General features: G+C 36.4%; 1 protein-coding gene across 1 annotated transcript in view; it reads right to left on the bottom strand.

Moving 5' to 3' along the window:
- OTOGL (otogelin like) overlaps positions 1–25892 on the bottom strand; it is a 93779-nt gene that overhangs the window by 13648 nt on the left and 54239 nt on the right. Inside the window, exons 30-49 of the mRNA XM_086740978.1 lie at positions 24783–24939; positions 24203–24229; positions 20668–20835; positions 18872–19150; positions 18172–18289; positions 16851–16930; positions 15695–15964; positions 13092–14002; positions 12224–12401; positions 11241–11383; positions 10080–10103; positions 9856–9948; positions 8996–9185; positions 7000–7214; positions 5016–5157; positions 4494–4679; positions 3805–4017; positions 2807–2911; positions 2387–2494; positions 1915–2016 (exon numbers count right to left, since the gene is read on the bottom strand). Of these exons, the coding sequence (XP_086597104.1) occupies positions 1915–2016; positions 2387–2494; positions 2807–2911; positions 3805–4017; positions 4494–4679; positions 5016–5157; positions 7000–7214; positions 8996–9185; positions 9856–9948; positions 10080–10103; positions 11241–11383; positions 12224–12401; positions 13092–14002; positions 15695–15964; positions 16851–16930; positions 18172–18289; positions 18872–19150; positions 20668–20835; positions 24203–24229; positions 24783–24939 (3709 nt within the window). The remainder of the gene's footprint in view (positions 1–1914; positions 2017–2386; positions 2495–2806; positions 2912–3804; positions 4018–4493; positions 4680–5015; positions 5158–6999; positions 7215–8995; positions 9186–9855; positions 9949–10079; positions 10104–11240; positions 11384–12223; positions 12402–13091; positions 14003–15694; positions 15965–16850; positions 16931–18171; positions 18290–18871; positions 19151–20667; positions 20836–24202; positions 24230–24782; positions 24940–25892) is intronic.

Below are 25892 nucleotides of genomic sequence, written 5' to 3'. Positions count from 1 at the left end.
CCAGCCTGTCCAGGTCCCTCTGGATGGCATCCCTCCCTTCCAGTGTATCGACGGCACCATACAGCTTGGTGTCATCGGCGAACTTGCTGAGGGTGCGCTGTATCCCACTGTCCATGTCGCCGACAAAGATGTTGAACAGGGCCGGGCCCAACACAGACCCCTGAGGGACACCACTTGTGACCGGTCTCCACTTGGACATCGAGCCATTGACCACCACTCTCTGAGTGCGGCCATCCAGCCAACTCCTTATCCACCGAGTGTTCCATCCATCAAACCCATGCCCCTCTAGTTTAGAGAGAAGGATGTCATGCGGGACAGTGTCAAAAGCTTTGCACAAGTCCAGGTAGATGATATCCGTTACTTGTCCCTTGTCCACCAATGCTGTCACCCCGTCATAGAAGGCCACCAAATTGGTCAGGCACAATCTGCCCTTGGTGAAGCCATGTTGGCTGTCACCAACAACCTCCTTGCTCTCCATGTGCCTTAGCATGGTTTCCAGGAGAATCTGCTCCATCACCTGGCCAGGCACAGAGGTGAGGCTGACCAGCCTGTAGTTGCCTGGGTCCTCCTTGTTCCCCTTTTTAAAAATGAGAGTTATGTTCCCTCTCTTCCAGTCATCGGGGACCTCACCAGACTGCCATGACTTCTCAAATACAATGGCCAGTGGCTTGGCAACTTCATCCACCAGTTCCCTCAGGACCTGCAGATGGATCTCATCAGGTCCCATGGACTTGTACACCTTCAAGTTCCTCAGATGTTCCCGAACCTGCTCTTTGAGTACAATGGGCAGTTCTTCATCCTTACAGTCCCTGCTTGTGCCTTCCACAGCTTGCATGCCGAGACAAGAGGCCTTGTTGCCTTAGAACAAGTCTAAATTTTCAGAAAACATCACACAGCAATTATTTAATATTCTTCCTACTTCAGAGTGACTCAAACTGATAACAAGTACCAAAGAAAACTAAAATCACAGCTTTTGAAAAAATGTGGGGTTTTGTCATCTCAGCTTTGTTGTAAAGCACATTTCTGTAAGATAAGAGGGAGCAACTGCAATCCTGGGATGACTCTAGTAGGAGAATAGTTGCCTGTCTTGTCAGAGGAGGCTTATGGGGACTCCGAAAAAGGATCACATACTAGCTTTCTAGTTGCTAAAAGTTAGGAGAAACATGACAAAAGTCTTTGCAGAACCTTTCACCTGGGTGCAAGTACTAGGAAAAGACCAAAATGTGGAAGCACCTGAAGTAAAAATCACTAAGCTCCAAACTTACTGGAAGACAATTTAACTAATTGAAACTAGCCAAAGATTGTAATAGGACAAGAGTTAATGCAGGAATACTCCATTACACAGTTATGATTATAGACAATTGTTAAGAACATACAACACAATTTCTGTGTTTCATAAGGCTAACAAAGTGACTATGTTACACTGCAGATGTTTTATCTTCTGGCTGCTCGTTGTTTGAATAGTACTCAACCCAGCAGTATTTGAAACCCTGGGCCTACTCTTTCCCCTAAAAGCCAACAGTGCAAAGAAACTGCCTAAACACTAATGAATGGTACAAGATGGAAGCTGTTTTAATCAGGTGTTTTAACGTATGCACAATTGTATATTTATACTCCAAGGACGGGATTCAGTTCCACGTTAATATATTGGTATTTAGATCACCCTGAAAGTAGCTGAAAGTACTGTCTGGTGAACTAAATAACCTCTCCAGACTCCACTGACTGAGTTGGTTAGACCACCACTGAGTACACCAAGAACTTCGAACCCACCTCAAATGCAGACACTCTCGTTTAGATCTCTAATCTCTATCTGAAGCCCACCCTAAACAAAGAATAAAAAAAAATCTCCACACATATACACTGTCTTTTTTACTAAATTTGATAACATATTAAACTGACAACAGTTACACTTACCACAGTAGTAATGAGGACAGCAGTAATGTATGGTATTAAGGTCTACAGTGAGAATTTCCCCTTCATTACACAAGGGAACAGGCTCAATACAGGATTCACAAACTAAATTAAAAAAAAAAAATCAAACATTTACAAAGTTTTAAATACTAAAAAGTTAGCACATGTGAATTCTATTTAATAGACTATATAACAAGACATATTATGTTTGTTACATGGATAACAGAGCTTTTATAGATCCACATTCAATTATAAAAACATAGAAATAGTTCAAGTATGATGTTCAAAATTTTATTGGCAGTAAAAGATCCAAAACCTAAGAAAAATTCATGCTCCACTCAGCCTGACCTATGTAAAGTCCTACTGACTTCTCCCAGAATTCCTGGCTTAAGTTATTAGGTTTAGAACTACAGACTGTTTTTGTAAATACTTAACTATTCCTTAGTTATCCACAAAAATATTAGAGGCTTCTTACCACAGAGATAAGAGAAACAACAGGGATCTTCCTGTTTTGCTTCAACAATAAATTGATCTTCTCTGCAGTCCAGCTGGGAAGCATTGAAACAAACTGAAGGATCACATTCTGTTGTGATGTGAAATAAACAGTATTTTTAAAAGAGTCACGGGAACAATACTAAAAAGATTTTTTAAAATATATTTGTCATCTCCTTAGTAAAAGAAATTACCCCAAACTGATTGTAACTCGAAAGTGACACAAAACACAAACACAAAAAAAAATATTGGAGAGCATGAAAACACCACCATCATTGCTTGGTACAACTTACAGAGTCCCATTCTGTTAAAAACTGAAACAATTAGTAAGGCAGATTTTCTTACGACACATAATAAAAGCATGGAAAATGCCCCAGTAACTGTGTGTGTGTATTTCCCTTACCACATCGGTACTGTGGACAGCAGGACAGGGGGTGGTAGCCTACCACTAATTTTTCATTGGGTTTGCATGTTGGAGTGATGGTGTCACACAATGACATGTTACATTCTGCGGGATAAAAAAGAATCAATTTTGACATATTTGTATAGATACAAATGCAAGTCCTATGGTTCAAGATATTTATACCATCTAGAACAGAGATCCACAAACTAAGAGGAGCTTAAAGTGCACTCCATGTCATCATGTAGACCTCCGAGCTCAACCCAGGGCGGTATAGCTCCATTCATATGACACTGTGCAAGCACAGTTATATCCATCTTAAAACAGGTATTTACTTGCTCTGCTTCCTACACATGAAGCCAACTAAAATGTTCCAGTGAAAATATTCCCTAAACAAATTGACAAAACAGTGTTGGTTACAGTATGTAACTAATGAGCAAAAGCACCATGCCAATGGGACCATTTGTTCTCATTTTTCTTTAAGATATTATGAAGAAATAAGTATCTTTTGCTTAATGTTTTAGGAACAATAAGCTTATTCCTTTTTCTAATAACCATTGCTAGACAGAATATTAGTATTCAGTGACCAACTCACAGAATACAGCTTCTGGGAAACAGCAGTAGGTCAGAGGATACTGCTCTTGAACACCAAAGCACTAATAAGAAAAGCAAGCAGGCTGTGATGACTGCCCCAGTTACTGAGGTAATTCTATCATTGAGTCTTTATCAATTTCTTTTTAAATTCCACCCAAGAGCTTAAAAATTAATTTTTAACAGAAGTTTTGTTTCACTAGTGGACTTCTAAGAAAAAAAAAAATTATTTCAGTGAGTCAGTTCTTACAAAGGAAAGAACCTTGATTTGCTGGCCCAACCAGCCACGTGTACCTAACAATCATCTCTGAAAAATGTTACCTTGAACCCTGTCTACAGATTGTCATCTGCCAGTGAATGTCATGCACTTATCTTATACTTCTGTTACTGAAAACAAGTGTGGTACATACCACAAACTTTCTTTGGACAGCAAGCTCTCTCTTCAATGACGTGGATAATAACTTCCCCTTCCTTTTCACAGACTGGTGGTGGATCCTCATTGCATTCAGGTTCTACAGCAACAATGCTTCCATTTTCTAAACAGCTGTACATGCAACAGCCTCTCATAGACCCATTCCATATCTCCCCAGCAGAGCGGGGTTGTCCTGTGTTATCTGTACATGCTGAAACAAAAAACATTATATCCTTTCAACAAGTAAAGAGCACAGATTTCATGCATGCAACTATGAATTGCATAAAATAAGAATGCTGTGGAGCATTTTGATCAAGGAATACAAGAAAAGATTATGACCTTAAAACCCTCAGATAAACAAATGCTTCGCTATGACTGAAAATAAATACTGAGTGCAAGGGACTCCTCCCTGAGTACTCCCTGAGTACTCCAGGAAAGAAAGCCTTGGTGCTACGGAAGAATGATCTTCATTTTTTTTCTCGACAGAAGTAGATCAGCATTGTGTCTTGAATCCAAGTGAACTGAAAACACAGACTGCTGTAGCTAGAGATAAAGCTGGGCTCTGTTGAAGGGAGCTGTACCAGATTCACACTTACTGAGGACCAACACAGAACTTAAACATCACTTACACTGAGCTGCGGTTACTATTAGCATATCTGCAAAACCACTCTGTTGCGCTGCACTTACTACATTTTTCTTCTGGTATACAGAGGTCAGAGTCTGTTCTGTGCAGAATAGTGCCATTTTTACACACACAGTCTTCCCTTAAATAGGAACAGGGAGAATCTTCATAGAACCATTTATTCAAGCATGTCTTGGCTTCGCAGGGTTGCACACAAGGCTGATATTCCTTGCCCTCAGGACAACTCAATGCTGCAAGTCATAGAAAGAGGACACTGAGTGCTGCTGTTATTCTGTCAGCATTTCATTGGATAAGCAGGTAGTAAGGACAAGTGAATATATCATAGGAAGCATGCATTTATACTTTTAACAGTACTCTTAGGTAAGCAACTCATTCAATCAAGATTAAAATTGATTCATGACACTTTGACTAAAACAATACATCTTAAGAACTTATACCCATGATTTACTAATGCTGTGATAGAATGAGATGGTACTTCCAATAACAGAAAAAAAAAATGAACTCTTCACTAAACGTTGCAGCAGTATAAAGCCACATTGAGGTATAGAACATGGCTATCTGCTTACAACAGTAATCAGATGTCCTCCATTTAATGCAGATGTTGTGCTTGTTGCATAAAGCCGCATATGCAGAAAGTGCATCACACTCGTAATTCCAAAAATAAGTACTGTTGATCCACATCTTCTCACAAAACTCCTGTGGTGACACCTAGGAACACATTGTAATTGAGAATTAACAAATAGAAGAGCTTTCTATAATTAAAACAAACCATTATTTACAAGAAACAATATAGGTGCAAGAGAAAAAATGACAAGCAGTGTCTAAAGTAAAAAATACCATTTTTTTCAGAACACTCATTCTGCAAAACTTAAACTGCTAGAATTTTTTTATGCTCATTATTAGGCACAGAACACAGTTCTAATGAGATTGTCACACTCCTTACAAGAACTTTTGCAGTATAGTTCTGTCAGATAAAAATCAACAATCTCAGCTAAATATTGCTGCTGTACCTTCATAAATTCCTAATGTGAATGAATTATTACTGAGTGCTCTTTTTCTGTCTATAAGACCTGATAGCCTATGTTACTGCATCTAAATGCAGGTGGTCCAACTTCTTTCTGTTGGTTTTATTTGTGTAAGCTTGTAACAAGGCAAAAGAAGTCAGATTTTGTTTCATTCTGCCTGTTCAATACTGTGCTGTAGCCCAGCTCTCCCTGTGGTCTTAGCAAATCTTCAAGCAGTTGCTCACTTCTGCCATAAAGTTCATGACTGATGATTCTGTTACCTATCCTTGTCCAGTTGCTTCATGCCTGTGAAGTGTACAATACACTCCATCCACTCTGGCTCTGCTATCATCAGGTATATGAAAGAAAACAAATTTAATAATGGATGAACCAAGTGCTTGGCAATTTTGATGTTGTGTCAGGTGTTGCTATAAAGCAGGAAAAAATGCAATTGCATTGTATCTGAGGCTATGAGAGGTCTCCTGGCAACATATTTGAAGTAGGAATCTGACTATTCAGATTCTCTTTAATTACTTTTAAATGAGATATGTTAATACAACTATGAAAAGCATCCTGCTACCCACTGGTGCTACTCTCCCTTCTTGATTCCAAACTGCTTACCTCCCATTAAGTTTCTGTGGCAAATATCTATTAATATTAAAAAAAAATATATTTAAACCCTCCCTTTCAGAAGATTTCCCTCAATTTTTTTCTACCTGGAAAGTGAGGAAAGGTCTTGGGAGTCTGATGGAAGGAGGCTCAGCTGCCTGCAGTACCTTTAACATCACTTGTCTGTGATGAAAACCAAAGAGTAACACAATGCAAACCAAGGGTGGAAAGGCAGAACAGTAAGAAGTGAATCAGGAATCTGGACACATCTATCTCTGAGAAAGAAAGGGCCACTTGAGTAAATGATCCATTTTATTTTGACTTAAATGGGAAAAGCATGTCAGACCTCAGAGATTTGGGGATTCCTCACTTCCCATTCTAGGAAGCAGCTCTGCTGCACTACACATCTCTAGTGGTAATCTGTATGCTACAGCTATATCCCCATTAGAAAGTACAGTGTCCAGAAACAAATGATAATAATTTCTGTAAGAAATGCTACCAAATTGTCAGTGTAATAGTGACTATGTAAAAATATATTTAACTGTGAATTTCTTTAGTCCAATCAGTCTTAGACTGCATGAGTTGCTGTTGTATGCAATAGAATCATGAGGCTTTCCATTCTAGTGACCCATGTCAAGAATTTATTAAAAATAAGTCTTTTGGAATGCATTTGTGTTGAGAGGATGATCTGGTGTCATTTGCTTGAGCTTTGCCTACTCAATAATTTAAGAAACAGCGTAATAGCATAGGGATTGAGATAGATGTGTGTTTGCAATGGACGTGACAAAAGTATTAAAGCCAACAGTAGTAAAACTACCCATACAGTGGTCAGATCATGAAAATAAGCAAAATAAAAAATGTGCATATGTCTCTCTTTTCTTAAGTGCACATCTTTTGTTTAATTTACACCTGGAATTTCTCTGATCTTCATACTCACTTTCTTGTGACAAGGGATGAAAATGCTTCTGTTTAACAGTTCCATACAGTATGTGCAGTTGTCTTCAGTACAGTTTCTTACTGGCCTCCTGGTTGTTACATCAAGTGATTTCTCAATTTCCCAACTCTTAATGAACATTTCAATTTCCTCCATATTTCTAATTATGGTCCTGTTTTGCACTTCCAAGTCATCAGTAGGGTCTCCATTACACACCCCTGGAAACAGAGCACCACATTCAAGCACAAACAAACATGCCACATTACTTCCTTTGGGAAAGAAAAGAGCACTTGTTAAGGTAAGACAGTGCATCAAGCTCACCCATGAGACTCAGTCTTCTGAATTTATAAATGAAAGCAGGTATACGTCTACTGTAATTCCAACTTTCTATTTGTGATTTTAGTTGTCAGCTCAATGGCTTAGTAAAACAAGCAGATCATACGATATACGTAATGATACTTTTCCCAACAATTAATCAACTTTTGAGAGAAACTGCTACCGAAATGTGCTATTGAGTGTAGTAAATTCACTGACATGGCAACAGATTCTGATCTCATTCTACTGAATAGCAATGACATCCATGGGAAACATGGAAGATTGTATTACCATGATAAGAAGCAGTTAACAGTAGCACCACTTTTCAGCTTAACACCTATGCGCTTGCTGCTATCCTAATGCTATCCCACAAACTGTGCTGGCATTACACTTTGCCATACTACAGAACTGAGTAATCAATACAGCTTTAAAAATAAAGACAATTTACCACATAGTCACAGATTTATTTTTTTTTCAGTATGAGAGGAAGAGGATAGGAGAATCCCAGACAGGAACAAACGGCAGACAATAGGAAAGAAGCACTAAGAATGCGGAAGGAGACTTCAGACTTTACTGAAAAATACCAGGTAGAGCAACACTTTACAGCAGAGGTTGGATTTGTCTTCATGGTCTTCCTTTTTGTGTCTTTTCATGACACAAAGAGTAACTACTCTATAATCCTTCCTACATTTGACCTCATCGCATCTCAATCTTTTTCAGTGTGCATAGAGAAGATGGCTGATGCTAGGAACAGATGTAGTATGTGCCAGGATGAGCATTCACCTTCTCTCACTAGATCTAGGAGAACTTTCCTTTTGTTCAAGCAGAATATAGCAATTGATTTTAAACACTTAATTTGTTTATATGTATATTTAAACCATACCTTAATTGTTTTGTTTTCTTTCAAAACTAAAAATAGTTTAAAATATTACAAAAAGTTCATTTTCCTGTTCAATATGGAGTAGATTCTGTAAAATTACAATGCACCAGAAAATGAACATTTATGATAGAATTAAAGTAACTCTAAAATACTTGTTTATGCTTTTTCATATAATTCATACTGGCAGTTATTAAAAGGCTATCAGGGAAGCCTGAAACATGCTAAATTTACTATCATTGTAATTTAAGTCTGAGACATCTCAGCACAGTTTTGGACCCCAGATCTAGCCTTAAGACCCTAGATCTAACCTTTGGATTCATTATCCTCAGGGGACTTGGACCTTTACACCTCTTACCAGTATTTGCATAGCGATAAGCTGCCACTGCTAAAATCTGACAGTTATTCTTTCCTCCCATAATCACTGAAATGTACTGTCACTACCTAAACTTCTTCAGCAGGCACTTCTCCATTGAAAATTTTCCCCTTTTCTTTACTTGACTTCAACAATATTCTTAAACACAGGCAGAGATGAGTATATTTTTTAAAAGTTAATTAGATACAATGTATTGATCATTACTTGCTCTGCAAACTAATTTATTAGCAAGCAGAGCTTTCAAACAGAATTATTGATTTATTATTATTAATTAATAAAATGTCATATGCCCACTTCAGATACGATTGTCAGTGTAATCAATGGGATCACAAGGAGAGCTATAGGGACAACAGGTCACAGACACAAAAGGGAGGTCAAAATTTTAAATGGGAAATTATTACATAAGAAAAAAATTGCCACCATAGCCTCACCACATAGTCCTTCTGTCTTCATCGATGTGTTAGAGTATAATCCATACTGTATATCTATGATGCCTGTAACATGAGCCCACTTGATGGTAATACCAGCTGGAGTATTAACGACATACATTGCACCAGTATCCTGAATACTCAGTCCTTCTTTTGAAAATGGTAATGATTGAATCACAGAATCCACTGCTACCTAAAATAAATCAAATGCATTTTAGGGATAAAAACAGATTGCGAAGATGTATTTTATATGTCTTTACCTTTTATAACAAAAGATATTTTTACAGCCTCTGCCACAGACAGTAACAGTCACAGTACTCAAATCACAGAGCTTCCCACCAGTGCTGTTTCCTATAACTGCCAATGAAGTAGGCATGAGAAGGAATAATGATATGGCTTTTCTAATTAAGGAAGCAATATATTTTGTTTATCACATATCATATGATAAAACAAAACAAACTGAAAAACTCATCCCAGTTATTCAAAGTTATCTATTCCAACCGGTTACTGACTAGCAGGAAAGGCAACTTAAGTATTTATCACATATTGGAACATTTCTGTTCAGTTCTAGGTTTTCTGGAAATGTAGTCTCAAGTACAGATGCTTTTGCAGCTTCTTTAAAATATCAAAAAAAACTTTGAAGAGTCATTTTGGATAAATGACATGTAAGTGAAGCATGGTATCAGAAATTTATATTTTTTGCTTGTATTATACCATGGATTACTGGGAATCTGAACTGCAAAAGTAATCCTAATCCTGTAGTACATTCTTTATAGGTCTGATCTATTGCATTCTACAACAGAATAGCTCTCCAGCTATCTTTTAAGTGTACACATGCTGGTATACTGGTGATACATACTTACTTTTCTTGCTAAACGATTGATAAGTAATTTATGCGTGCGTGTTGTTACATTTAATTTCTTAAAACAGAGCCCTGAAGTGCTTGCAGGGGGAACCTTGAAAGAAAAGTGACAAACAAGTTTAGTTATTATTGTTTTTTCTAATTCTGTACCAGTGCTATAGGGAATTTTTTCAGTACATGTAATATTAATATATTTTATAATTAGTAAAAGAAAAAAGTACTCACTAGTTTTCTTATTGAATTTGCACTCTGGAAAATATTAAAAATAGATTAGAAGTGCAATGATAATCAGCAGCATTCTTATTAGGCAGAAATAATTTGATTGTTTTCTTTGTGTTTGAAGTTTCTACAATCAGCTTTATAATTAAATTAATTTAATATGTTCCTTATAAATAATAGAAAACACACATTTCCCAGCTAATGTAGTGCACCTTTCTATAAACTATTTTTAGAAACTTGCTTTACTTGTTAAAGATTTGAATCAAAGGGGTTTATATGGAAAATAATACAGAAAAGATAACACAATGACTTGAACAGCTTGAATTAAAAATACATAGAAATACAATGGTCATGCCAATAGAATCCCCTATCCTAACTTTGATAAAACTGCTGCTTTACTAAGGCATCTTTCTGCCCAAGATTACAGCTTGTATATACTATACCTCAGCTAGCTTTTAACAAAGCAGCTTTAACATTGAGAGCATCATGAGATTCAGCATATGCTGCAAAGCCCTTTCAAAAAATATGGAACTTGTTTATCCACAAACCAAAGATGGAAATACAAGCCAGTTCTTCAAGGGCTGCATAAATTAGGACTAGGGACAATGCGAAGGAACTGTATGTACAGACTCTACAGACGAGACTCATCTGACCTAAACTGGCAGTCTGAAACTGAAGTGGCTGGATCCCCTCTGCAGGCAATGCAGAGAGTTAGACAACTACAAAGAACAACTCAACACACTAATCTCAAACTCATTAATACCTTCCTAAAATAACTACAATATATTTTTTGACTATTCAAAATATTTTAGTATTTTGACCATATTGTAAAGTATAAATTCAAGGCCTCAGGAAGGTTTGTGGGTGGAGGGCCTAAAAGGAGACATGCAGATTCAGAAGTTAGGTCACCTCTGATAATTTAAAAAGAACCTACATTTGATTTTCTTTGTAACATAATACAGCAATTACTATTTAACCTGAGATAAAATTTTTTTATCTAGACAGCGTGATTAAGCATGCTCCTTGAAAATGAAATAACTTCCCATTTTTCAATGGGTGTGGCTTTTATCTGAAAGTTTTAAGTGATACATTTCTGCAGAATTTCATACCTATAACATCAAAATTCAAGAAACTATTACAATTATTGCAGAAATGCAAGCCTCTTACCTGATTAGCAGGACATTTTTCAATATGAGCAACAATCATTTCTCCTGGTAACTTGACTAAAATGTAGGAAGCCATATTAGAGAGGGCTATGTTGTTTCCATCAAATGTAATAACACTCAGTTCAGACAGTACAGAACATTGACCTAAAAAACAACTGTAATTTAATGAAGTTACCACAAAACTGAATACAGGGCATTTCTGAAAACTTTCAAACTTTTCAAAAATATTTGTTTCATATATACATTGATGAACTTGTTCTGCGAATAGTATGCTGAACCTTAAGCAGAAGCAAGCATCTTATGCTACTCAGTGGAAATACCTTAACCTACTTCTATGTGCCCAGGGTAGGGAAGAAAGTTTAAATTGGTGAAAATTTTCACTTAGGTCAATGTTTTACAGGAAAGTCAATGAATTTGTACATTATGAGATAAAATATATGCATTAAAATATACATATTTTTGAGATACTTATAACAAAAGACTGATCTGTTCTATCTTGGGACAAATATTTAAAAGTATTGGTTTCAGTAATGCTGCAAGGTTTTTAATATGACTTCTCTTTGGCCTTTTTGTTCCCTTGGCAGAGAGTCATCTGCCAGTTTCTGCAGTTTCTAAGGGTGAGTAAAAACTGCAGTTAGAGCTAACTGAAATTTAAGGGTTCTGTCTTTCAGAAAATGTTGAAATCTCAACATTTCTACTGATAGAAATTCTGAAAAGTCTCAGCTGGAAAATGTTGATGTTGATGTTCATGTTGCAGATTTCATTTCAATGTTTTCATTCAAAACAAAATATTTTTACTCTCTTGAATGTTAATTCAAATATACCAAAATATTCAGTATATTTCATTCTGGTTTGCTGATAAACAGTTCTTTAAAATTCATTCCAGCATTAAACTTCATATTTCCACTTTAATAACTTAACTTATTACTTGAAATTTACAGATTGAGGCTCTATGTGATATTTTAAAATAAAACAGTGACTTACAGGGACATTCCCATTCTGGGCAACAACTATCAGTGTTAACTTGAACTGGCATTCCTCGAAAACCACAGTCTGGCTTCTGCACATCCTTAGGGCAGTTCCTTGAAATGTTGTATAACATCCAACCCGTATTAACACATACATACTGGCTACACTTGTCAACAGGTTCAAGGTATCTTGGCTGTCATATAAGGAAAAAACAACCAGAATTAACTTTACATTCATTGCCCTTATGAAGTTCAAGCAATCACTTGCTCATCACTCTACTCTGAGACAGAATCAGCATATCTACATGTGACCCATCAATTGTTTTGGAATGAATTGATTTTTTGTGATTGTAACAGGTGACGATGATGCATGTCCATTCACCCACACCTTTCCTGTTCCATCTAGCTTTGGTGGAATACTCTAGGTAAAGCATTATACATTGAGGCTACATCTTATATTCATTAATAACCTGAAGTATTTTAAGAAATGCAGGATCATGCATTCCCATCATTTTAAACTCTGTGACAAAGAAAAACCTTATGGAAAACAAATGGAAAAAAGAAAGATGGTAAGATTATGCAGAAACCCCCAAATTCCATGGATTATGACTTTTTCTGCCCCTCAGAAATACATTCCACTATGTAGAATCAGCATATAGCTTTAAAAGCCATTTTTTTCCAGAGCAATACATCCAAGTTGCAGAATATACCAGGGCAGCATAAGAGCAGTGATACAACAATTCTCTAAGAATAGCTGAGTATTTTAAAATATACAAATAAAAACAAAAATAGGAGATATTTAAAATCTCCGGTATTACATACATAGCATAACAGAACGGACTATATATATTTTAACACATGGGTGCAAGTAAAACCAATCATACCACACATTGGGAAGATGTAGACATCAGTGTATGCATCATTGTACCAAAGGAAGCCTTGTCAGCTGTAGCTGTCATTAGTTCTGTGCTTGCCAGAGAAGTTTGTGTTCCCAGAGGCTCTGAAGAGGAAGGCAGAGCCATTCCACCAGAATGAGATAAATCTATTACAGTTCTGGTCTGCAGTTCTGTGGGTTCTGTTAAACTGGAATAAGGTTTAATGGTTTTCTCTGGTGTGATTTTGGACCAATCTGATGTTGTTACACCCAGGACTCCAGAAAGTGAGATTTTTTTAACTGAGGTTGTATTTCTTGAAAAAGGCAAACCCTGAACTGCAGATACTGTCAAATAAGGCAGGGAAGATATCTCAGTTGTGGTTGACTTTGTCTTGGTAGCATTTCTTTGCTCATGTGAAGTCTGGCTACTTTCTAAAACATCCACAGTTCTTTCAAATGGGGTTGCATGCTTAACTTCTGAAGCTGTAAATGAGGTACTCTTCATCTGTGATAATGGACTTGCAGTACCAGTTGTTTTCATTATAATAATTTTTGGAGTTTCTTTAGTGCTCTGTGAAGCTTGAATTGCTGCAGATGTAAATAAAGTTTTATGTGACACATGCATGGGTGTTTCTATGGTGGTAGGAACTGAAGCTGAAGCCATATAAAACGCCAAATCAGCAACAGAAGAATCAGTGGTTTTTGCAGTAATCCTAGAGGCTACAGTAGTGCCAGAAGCAATTAATAAACTAGCTGAAGAGCTAGGTCGTATTTTTGCAAAAATATAAGGTGTTTTTAAGGATGTAGCATTCGCTGTTGTGTTTGTGATCATTGGTGTAGTGGACTGAGTGATGATTCCAGCTGATAGGGCTGATATTGTTCCTTCTTCTTCTGAAGAACTCAACGAAGAACTCTGTTTTCCTAGAGAAACAGTAGAGATACGAGTGGTCTTAGGAGAAGGTGAAGACACAGAGACCCTACTGGACTCGATTTCTAAAGTGGCTTCAGGAGCTGTAGGCATTAGTAAAGAGGGCATTACAATGGATGTTTTTAGTGCTGCTGAAAGGCTGGTAGAAGGGCTTATGTTTAAAGTGAATGTAGAAAAATCTACAGATGATGTTGTAAAATCTATAACTGGACTTTCTGAAGTTCTTTTTGTATCTAGAGATGAAGCTGATGTTTGTGTAGCAGTTATATTTTGTGTTAATGATGATGTCCTACTGACTATGGGAATGAATGAAGAACTTGTAGTATGAGATGTCACATTAGATGGTACTGATGTTGATAACAAGTTTGTAAATAAAGATGATGACATTGTAAGAGAAAGATCTTTAGGAATGAAAGTGGCTGAACTCTGTGTCACAGGGTCAGTTTTCAATTCTGCATGTGAACTGCTTGGGTACTTGGTAATTTCTGAAGTGGTTATTAATGTAGCATTTAGAGGTAATACCAGTGTCCTAAGAGGGAAGACTGTAGACCTAATGGATTTCACTGGCTTTTTAGAAATGGATGACACTGAAAATGAGTCAGTGTGGATTATGTATTTATTTTCTGTTGAGGCTTTACTTGCTATAGACATACCAGAGATTGTTGGATTGACTCGAAAAGTGGAAGCAGCAGAAGGTGCTTTATAAAGACTTTCAGAGGCAATAGTGACATCTGCCATAGCTTTGGGCTTGAGGGAGGTGATCAGAGAACGCACTGGTACAGGTACTGTGCGTGTTACAGAAGGCCTTGAAGAAGTGTTTATAGGGATTTGAGAAGCAACTTGGGGTGAAGATACAGTCATTATGGGCAGAGCAGCAGAAATACTGCCTTTTGTTAATGGCGATGTCTGCTTGGGAACAGTCGCTGAAATTTCCACCGAAGATAAAAATGGCTTTGGAGAAAAACTAGCTAAAGAACTTTCATTTAATGATATTAGAGAAGTTTTAGGCAAGGGTTTTGCTGTTTCAAAATGTGAAACTCTGACTAATTGAGGAAAACTTGCTGCAAAGCTAGCAAATCTAGTAGTCATAGGAATCTGAGGAGCAGTTGAAGTCAGTGCAGGAATGGGTGTTGGGTGAACTTCAGTTTGACCAATACCAGACCTAGTCCTAACAGACAAAGTAGACATAGGAGAAGTAGATGCACTTAGTGTCAGTCGTGAACCTAGAAGAAATACAGGTCTTGTGAAAGTTGCTCTGCCAGCCAGCAAAGCAGAAAAAGACACTTCAGAGGATACTGCTGCTCCCTTAGAATGACTTGCTGAAGGACTCCTACTATTCCCAGTCCCTGAAGGCAGCTCAGAAATGACAAAAGATGGCTTGGACGTTAAAGTGGTTAACGCTGAGGTAGGGGGAACAGTTCCTAGCTGAGTGGTTGATGTTTCAAGTGGTACTATCACTAAGGAAGTGGGTGTTAATGCAGAAGGTGTTGGAATAGGACTTGGACTGAGCAGGGTTCTTGGAGTTGCTGTTGTAAAAGGTAAAGTTATAGATGCAGAAGAACTGACAGTATGTGATGTGACTGCTGGGGCTTGAAGAGCAATTGGAAAATCTGCTGAGGAGATGAGTTTGGAAAGGACAGTAGGGCTGGCTGTGCTGTGAAGTACATCAGAAGGCTCCACTGTACTTGGTAATGAAAATGTTGAATAGGTGACTGCATTAGATGCTTCCAATGAATAAAAGTCTGTAACAGACTGTGCTGACATATTCATTCCCCTTAAAGTTGTGTTTGCCTTCATGGTTATTTTGCCTGTCACATCCGTACGAGTTGCCTCAGTCTCTGAAGTAACAAATAAAGGAGGTGTCTGAAGAAGTCTCTCTGTGGTAGCACCCGGGTGAGAGATTAACAATGAAGGTTTTGTTCCAATTGCTGATTCTGCAGGTGTCACAGGTATACCTAAAAGGAAAAATGCATGTTTCACTGTCTTTTATGGATTATTGGTAAAGAAAAACAGCAACATCTATCTCTGCTCAAGTCCCATTTAACTATTAGCAAATCAAAGCATCATTTTGCTGAGAAGGTAACTTGCCAGCGGTTCAAGGTGACTGACTCAAGAAGTTTTCTAATTTTCTTCGCAACTGAAGTAGCTAATTTTTTATTATTAGTGAAAACTTTGATTTTGCATAGCAGTTTGGAAGCAACAAGAGAATTCTATGGAAAATTCAGTAAATCTAAAATACTAAAAGATTTGGAATAAATATATCTTTGGAAGGTAGTATATTATATGAGATAACTTTGTTCTAGCAACTAGCAAGCGTAATATATTTTATTCAAAACTAATAAAATAAAATAAGAGTTCTAAAATGTAGTTGCTATGTTAAAAGAATACTGTATCTCCCAAATAAGCAAATAATGTGGTATCTTCACACACCAGAAGTTATGAAATAGTTGCACTGAATTTATTAATGGTGGCTCATCATTAACTGAAAAATCTGAACTTTTCACCACAGCAGTATTTCTTCCATTTGGGATCTCTCTCTTAAATGCATGTATACTAGCAGTATATAGTAATTAGTATTAGTAATTAGTATATAGTGATTAGTAAATTTAACACACTATTTGAGAAATGAAAGAATTCAACTTCAGATATGTCTTGTTTGGCTGTACAAGAGGTATTTTGGATGACTGGGAATCGAGTCTATGGCCCAGAGAGATTCTTCAACAGAAAGATGTTCTGGTAAAGCATTTAATAAAGAAACAACAATGTACATTTGATTAAAGCCTTTCCTGGGATCTCTAGAATGATTTATTAGATTAAACCAATATAATAAAATATACTTACAATCTTCTGGATAAACACATTTAAGGGTGACCTCATCAAGGATCATGTTTTTGGGACAGTATGGCAAGCATCCTTCAACCCTTTAAAATATTGTATAGTTAATTCTGAAGCCACAGTAAAAATATTAATTAATTTTAAATTGTTTTACTTTGTCAAAATGAAACATTTGAATGTCTTACCCATCAGAGTTCTCAGAACTTTCCAGTGCAATGGTGAACACAGCATTTTGAGGTATTTTAAGGTCAAAAAGACATTGAACAACACCATTCTGTTTCTAAATTGTTTATAACTGATTCTTTGCATAAGCTGACGAACATGATAGCTTTGGACCATTCTGCTTCCACAAACAGGTGGAAGTTCAGATCTCTAAACAGAAAGGTTTTCCTTTTTCCAGGACAAAAAACTTCTGCACAAGACCATTGTTCTACCCAGATATGTTCATTTGAGACATTAAAATATTTAGACTGACTTCACAGAAAGTCTCATTCTTGTGCACTTTCAGTGTAGGAGAGTGCAGACAAGTCTGTATATTCCCTTACTTTGTTATTTTGGGGGGATTTTAAACAAGAAAATCATGACATTATCAATCAATGTGCCCATATGGAAAAGGTAAGAATATCAACAGATAAAATTAATAATATTAGTAATATTCCTAATTGTAAACTGCATATGCCTAAGAAGGTAGTCTGAAAGTCAAAATATCATTTCTTTTCCACCAGATTTTATGCCTTGAGGTTTTAGGCGTTTTTCCTTTTAGTTAGTTGTGGTTCCATAGATGCCAGGGGAGACCCGTGGAGACAGGAAATCTTGTTACTAATAACAAGATAACATCAGCCGTGTGAAATCCCTCACCTCATGCCGATGAGCATCTCTTAGCATAAAGTTCCCTCCTCTTACAGGAGAGGGCGTAGTCCACCTGTACGATTCCTACAGTTTTTGGTCTGTCGTGTAAGCACCAGAAACAGGTAGTCATTTACAGCTGGTTTAGGATGTGAATATAAATCCGTAGATGGGAATAGCCTTCATTTAATTTAACAGAATTCTACTTAACCAATACCAGAATCTAATCCCCTGGGCTAATAACAAACCCCCTTATTCTTGTGTTGAAGGATCGCATGTTAACAGGAATATATACTGTGGGAAATAGGAGGCTTGTTACAAATGTTTTCACATGACTTGTGAGAGTTGCTCATGAAAGTGCTACGGAAATCTGGATGAGTAAAAATGAATGGATATTGCAGCTGCAGCAATTTTCATAAAGCATATAGTATGCATATTACAAAAAGCAATACGGTAGCAATACGAGCTTAATTTTACTTACGGAGGAAGGAATTTACATGCTATTGCTTCAGGGTCACTACATGTTTTAACACAAGGGTTAGCACAAGATTCGTACCGCCATTCACACATCCTTCTATAAGGCACAGACGCACTGAGTTCTGAGAAAGAAGGAAAAGGTATTATTTACTTATTCTGTAGTCAATAAACTATAAATTTATAGCCTTTTCTATAATGTACATTGAGATTTTCTGAAAAGTGAGAAAATTAAAACCAGGTAAATTCTTGAGAACTTTCAAGTAGTTGAGATTTTGTTTATTTTCAGTTTCAAGTATTTAAAATTCAATCAAGATAAAAGACACTAAAGCTTCAAAGATACAAACAACTACTCACTTTTACAATATGTTCTGTTTAAAAACCTTAAAAAACAGTGAAACATAGTGAAGATACTGTTGGTCACAGAAGCAAAACAATTACCCTATTCATTTAAAAGAACAGCTCACTATCAAGACATTAAAATGCATCTCTTTGAGTAAAACAATTAAAGTGTAGTTCAAAGATAAACTGTTCATTATATCTGCAAAAATTAGAAAATAACAGCATTTGGAGGCAAAATGAAGACAAAGACAGAATAGTAATTAAAAATAGGATAAAAAATATTTGTTCCCATTACTGATGAAAGACAAGTGCTCTGAAGGCGAGCAGGAAAAAAAAAACATTGCTGGGGATTACGCAAAATTTACCTTCAATACTAAAGCTACTCAGATGTTTGAATTCTTCTGAATCATCATACTTTGCCACTTTAACATTGGATGAGGTGAGGATGATGAAAAAGCCTTTTTTACTGTGCAGTTCGAATGCACTGAGCCCTGGACTCCAGAGGCCTTGGTGATGGAAGAAGGTGGCTCGTCTCCAAAAAGAGGCACTTGCCTGCCACTGTTCTAACCCAACGGTTTCATTGTCATGTACGTACAGAAAGTAGTTTGGTCTTTCAGCAGATTCAAAGGAAACAAGAGAGAGAGCTTCCACAGAAGAAAAAAAAAAGAAATAATAGTAAGATTTTAACAGAAAACAACTTAAAGGTGAGATTAAATCTATATGTTGGCTCTTAAGTGGCTCCTTTTAAACATCTGCTTTTAATTAAAAAAAAAAAATCAGTTTTATGTAACACAAAAAAAAAGTTAGAAATGCAGGGTCTAAAGAAGACTTCTAATGATCACATAATCCAAAGCCACCAGAAAGCTCATCAGTTAGGTCAAACTACATTCAGCCTACTCCTACCAGCCTTCAAAATTATTCATAAGCAGTCTCAAACTGGGACTTGCTCAAATTGGCAGTTTTTTCTCAAATTTGGACAAATGCCTGACAGTTCAGCTATACCAAAATTTCATTAGAAAATAACATCACACAAATATTGTAAGAACATGCTTGACTTCACCTTAAGGTCAGACTGTTTTTATATACAGTCATATCCAGCAATATAGTAAGAAAGAAAATTCTCTGAAAATTTAAAAACTTAGAGGAAGACTGACTTCATATTTGGTTTTCAACTTAAATAAAATCTTGAAGTGTCTTTAATACAGATGAATACTATCTCATTCCTCATAGATATCAAAACTACTTATGTACTGCACAGATATAATAAGTAGTTTTCCATTTTACATCGGTTGGAGAATTGAATTCTTCTGTTCTGTGTACTTTCTCATTTCAAAATCATATCTAAAAACCTAATTTGTCCACTGCAAAGTTGTCAGCTCTTTGTGAGTGTAGTCTCAAATTTTGCTGTGAAGACAGCCCTTCTTCTATGTTGATTTTAGAGGGTTTGGGATTTTCTCAACAAATTAAATTCTGTGAGAAAGCAATGACAAAATCTGTGTTGACTTAATTGGCACAAACTCAATACATGTGAAGAAAGGAAAAAACATACAGAAGGAAAAAATATTTAAACATATTTATTTTTGGTTGTATAATTTGGATCGGTCTCTGATAAGTGAAAAACAGAGCTTAGGAATAGCTGTTCACTTAAAAAACTTCCTTCTACATTGTATGGAGATGCTGCTTACTAACAATGCAGGAGACAGACTAGTTGTTCTAAGTTGCACATTTTATAGGCCACTGAAAGTCACAAAAAAAGAAATAAAGATAAAGTAGAAGTGATTTTACTGAAGGCAAAAAATATCCTGCATTAACCTTCAGTCTTGATACTTGTTAGATACATGTGCAAAATCTTCTGGTTTCCATTTATACAAATTATTTTTTTTTTCACAAGTGAATTCTATTCACTTGCATTTTGCAATATATTTCTAAAACAATCTTTGAAAAGTCAGCTTTAAAGCTGGCAGTGACATTTCCCAATATTTAAAAAAAAAAAAAAAATCAGTATTCCTCCTCAGTTTTGAAATTGGCCACTTCACCCTCACTTATTCCAGTAACTAAAAATATCTAGACTATTTTAGGAGATTTAGAAGATGCAGCAAAAATCATTCATATAGTTTGAAGACTATGTATTGCCATTAGCAAAATTTTTGAGAACACTTACTTAAATCTTTATCTTTGAAAAGACCTGGAGTTATCATGAAACTGAAAAATACATTTCCATATGCTCCGGTTCTAGGTAGGGGAAATATCCTTCTACTGGATATGTTAGCTCCTATAATTGTGTCATTCTGTCCATAACTTGCCAAAATATAGGGTCCTTCACCAAGACCTGAGAGAAGAAAAATCAAATAGAATAAGAAAAATCCTCCTGCATAACCTACAAAATTTAAGTCTTAGTTGACATCATGTATCGTCTTAAATATTTCACCATACCGGGAATCAACTAAATTTGAAACTACAGCTCAATGCTGTATTATGTTGGAGTAGGTCTGTATCTGTCTGTTCAATGTATTCCTTTATTCTTTGCTTGCCACCCAGAATACAACAGATACAAAGTGAGCACAAAAAAAGTGTGGGTAGCTATAATGACAAAATGACCAGTACAAGAAAGTAATCTGGGCTGCTTTTTTATGGTATTTAGTCTTTTGCATGTCCTTATTTCTATACTTTGAAAGATCAACAGAGCAACTTTAATATTATTCCCCAAATAGACACTGAAGCTACTTGAAGATCTACAAGGCAATTCTCCCTCAGAAAGATTTCAAGTTACAAGACTGTAATGCAACTTTTGGCAGTAATATTGCTTAAACAGTTGTCTAGTACATCCTCTCCCACAAACCACTTGCTTCTGTCCCATACTGCCCCGTTTATCATGCCATCCTAAGTGAAATCATTCAGCTGAGTAATAACAAGCCGATTTTTCCAGTCTGGTTCACCACATGATCATTCAAAAGCTCATGCCAATGTAACAGTGACAAAAGCTTTGGCTGGTACCACTGCCGAAACAGTGCTGGCCTAACCGTGCCCTGCTGCAAACCCCTAGAGCTACTTCTGCTGGGCTGGTAAGGCTCCCAGGAATACATCCAGATACAACAGCATCTGTCTTTGTCACTATATTCTACTTAAATAATCAAGAGCAGGATACTTCTAAAACCTCACCTTGTGAGTAATAAACAAAATGTGTAAGTTTTGTGAAAGCTTTTAATCATTACAGTGAAAAGACTGACACCCCTAAGATAGCTCCTTTCAAATATTAATATTCCAAGAGGGAATAAATTCTCATAATAATGAGATTTGGCTCAGCAAGAAGTTAAAGACTAACTTCTGAAGAAAACTGCATGAAAATAATTAGTTTTTATATGGAAATTATGTTGGAGGTCATATGCACATGAAGCCTGCAAGCTTGCCACAAAATGATCATTTTTAAAGAAGTGGTGAGACAATTTACCTGAAAAAAACTCTTTATTCTAAATCACTGAATGTTTTTCCCTACTTATTAACAGAAATTTTGCCTATGACTTGAGCAAAAGCAGGAGAGAGCTATAATTTATGGTTTCCATCAATATTCAAGAGTTTGACATCATGCAGAACAAAAAAGAATCAGAAGAGGAGCCATCCTAGTCCCAAAAAAGTGTTTTGCTGGCACTTGTGTTATCAACACTGTTTTCGTCACAAATTCAAATTGTATCACCATAGTAACTACATGAAGAAAATTAACTCTATCCAAGCCAAAACCACTATACCTTACTGCTTTTTTTAAATCAGACAAAATTCCCTATTGTAAAGAAATTATGGAAAGGCAGCTATACTCAGCAAGATCTTCATGCTGCTACTGTACTGGGCCAGACTTCTCTACTATGTGATGCTCATTATAGGATGCAAGTCACGAAAAAAAAGATGTATCAAAAGGAACATTCTTATTGCATTTAGTCATTTGCCTTCCTTTTCAATATCTTGCCTCCCACAAAGCACATGCACAGTATCCAAATATAAGAGGGGATGCCACAGAAATTACATTTGTTAAATGAATACCACTCTCATTCTAATGCACTGTTCTTCATGGTACAATGCTTGTGAGACTCATGCATAAAATCCCGTAACCTATAAATTTCAAAATATAATAGGTCTCAGTTCTGAAATTTCAGTACAAGCACAAGCTATCATCCTAGAGTTTCTGACTGCCAAGATATGCTGTATGTTGCATTAGTCCACTCCCACATTGAATATGATGAGTTTATTAATTGAAACATTAGGGATTACTAAGATCATTCAACAGAGCTGGGCTACAGACCTTTACCCGTTAAAAATAGACGCAATGTTATAACTACATATATCAAGTCAAAGAAAAAGCCCATTAATTAATTCAATTGAGTCTTTAATTAAACCAGACCAATTTCTTCTATATGTCAATAAAATAAGGAAAAATAAAACAAAGCAAGCCACTTCAGAATTAAAACCTAGAAGATAATTGCATAGTGTGACAAATATTAATAACATTTATGTAGCTGTTAGGTTTTTTTTACAAAAAGCATACCAAATCAATTATTATTCTGATTAATCTTAACTCAGTATCATCAGAGATGCCTGATACCCACACCATTCTTTTTTGGAGAAAAGGACTTGAATTTCCTTCTGTCAAAGGCAATTAGTTCAGGGAGGTGAAAATCTAAATGGTAATAACCATGTATAACCCTCTAAGATGCACACTAATGTGTCAGTATTTTAATTCCTTACTAATGTAGGATTGTCTGTTTGTGTTTATATAGGACAAATCTCAAATAATACATGAGATATTGCACAGAAAAACAGTATTTTAGATATCCATAGCGGAACAGGAGGGAAGAAAAAGTCAGTATAATGACATAATGATATTAAATAGATAAGGAATGTGTCGCAAAATGACATAGAGTACTCCAGGCTGCTCATACAAGTCACCTCTCTTTTCTAATGGGTTTGAAGGTCCAGTGAGCTCAAGGGATTGTCACTATGCAATCCTACCCTGGGAAATGGGGAGAATGGAAAAGAGATGACATCCAACATTACTGCAGCTGACGGAGATTCTTCTCAGCATAAGCTACAAAAAGTTTTATTTGCAGTGTGCACTATATCATGTTTCATCTGAGATGCCAGATGTATTGTTTTGCTTACAACTACGGGGTTTGTTTCCATGCCACCACTGTCCCTGGACACAGACCAGAAAGATGCATGGGGACTTGCTTTGCTAACTTGCTGAGCTCATTAAACTTACATACCCAAATCAGGAGTAAAAAAAAACCAGCCAAACAAACAAATCCTTCTAACCTGTGAAAGGGAGAAATTACCAAACTGCATTTTGTTCAAGGGTTAGTCTGAGTGAACTAATATAAGAAAAGTATCTCTTGGGTATTTGTTTTTAAAAGAGAAGCAAAATAAGTGACAGTAGGGAGAGATAAATATCTCAAAATAGGATCATACAGAAAGAAAGATGATAGAATGGTAAGTCAAAGATGCCATCAGTATTCTAGAGTGGTCAATGTGTAGAATTATCTACAATTAAATGCTTTATAAAAATTGATTCCATTTTGGAACTAGGGAGTACAGATTTGTTTCTAGCACATAGCTAGCTGGTATGCTAGAGAACATAAAGAGTAAATGTATTCAGCAAGATATATAAATATGAGGATGAATCAAAGACAGTAATATAAAATACCACATACCTTGATTGTAATATTCACAGTCATAAGCTGAAAGAAAAAGAAAACAAGTACATTGTTATTACAAAGTAACAACAGAGTCTATGCATATCTGCATCCTAAAAATGTGAAATTCACTTTCCTCAGAGGAAGTTTCCTCTCCCATAATATATTTCAGTCAGTGACTTTATTTCCTTAGGCTTTTATTCAGTGACATACAGCTGTATTTAAATAGATATGCCAGGACAACAGACCTGAAACATGAGTTATTCTACAGCTGGGAACAATTCTCACTGTCCATGAAATGTAGAACAGACTGAATCTCTTGCAGCCCTACACAGAACACTGGGCCTTCCCCAGGTCTGGTATACCAGTGCCTTTCCAACAGTCTCCCTGCCAGCATACCCTGAGCACAGCCAGACTTCTTCAGTAAAACAGAAAATTTGAGTGTGTAAGACTAACAGCTACCACACAGACAGCTTGAAAAATGTGAAGAAGTACATTTATTATCCACTTACTTCTGTCATACTAGTATTATTGGGCAGCAAAAGGCCAAAGATGCCTCAAAGATGAGCTCTGGTGCATGGCCAACCCAGTTACATACCACAGAGTGAAGGAGATCGCCAGTGAATCACTGCTCCTTGCTGGCAGCATTTGTGGGCATAAGCTGCAATACTAGTACACAAGCACTCGCAGTCCCCACGAAGATTGCAGTTGCACGTATCTGTGTGACAATTTTTGACAAAAGAAGTCACATCAATCTGGGGAAAAAGAATAAAAAAAAAAAAAAAAAAAAGAGGGCTGGTGACTTAATTGCATAAGCTGTACAAATTCTTGTTGCACCATTTTCAGCAGCAGTGCTCCCTTTGGATTGACTGAAAGAATTCAACACAAATATAAGGCATTTTCTAAGATCTGGGTACATTCCTATACTAAAAGTACACTCTGAATGGTCAGCTTGTATCTGTGTTACAGGCCAAGGGAAAATTTCAATCAGTGACTATTAACAAGTATGTCTGTCTACACACTTGTTGCTCATCGATTTTCGAAAGTATATTGAAGCTGGCAGTTCTGTTTTTATAAGGCAAATACTGCCATCTATAGTCATCCTCTTAGTTTTGCATTAATAACAAAGTCAGAGCTGCAGCTCTGATTATCAAGTAATTAAAAGTAATAATTTATAAAGGGGGTTTCGGTCAGGGAAAGAAAGCTTGAGCATGTTGGTGACATTTTGCAGAAAAATATTTCTGCATTTATCAAGATTTTAATATACTTTGCCCACAAACCTTCATTAGATCAGAAACTCACATTCTCACTCTAAAATCCTATCACCTTTTGTGGTTTTACTTGATATACTGTTTCTTAGGTTTTACTAATCTTTTTTGTAATGTTGAGCAACATTTCCAAAACAGTGTTCTTACTCAACACATGGAATGTTTAAAGCAATGTTTTTCTTCAGTTTAAACTCTGGTCTAGCTCAGTTGTAGAGCACTCAAATGGCACACGTCAGATTACAGAAATACCATCACAGTAACAAAGCAGCACTTATCTAACACAGAGACAGCTTCTCAGCTGGCAGTTGCTAGAAGCTGGCAGGGACACGAAGACTGGTTTTCTGCCTTCAGTGGAGAGATACGGCATTTTGCTTTCATTCTTGTTTTGAAAACAGGGATACCACTGGAGTGGGGGCATGACTGTTAGCTCCACTGAAAAT

Source organism: Chlamydotis macqueenii, chromosome 1 (assembly GCF_036417535.1).
Source record: "Chlamydotis macqueenii isolate bChlMac1 chromosome 1, bChlMac1.mat, whole genome shotgun sequence".
Taxonomy (NCBI): domain Eukaryota; kingdom Metazoa; phylum Chordata; class Aves; order Otidiformes; family Otididae; genus Chlamydotis; species Chlamydotis macqueenii.
This window is presented reverse-complemented; position numbering and strand designations above follow the sequence as displayed.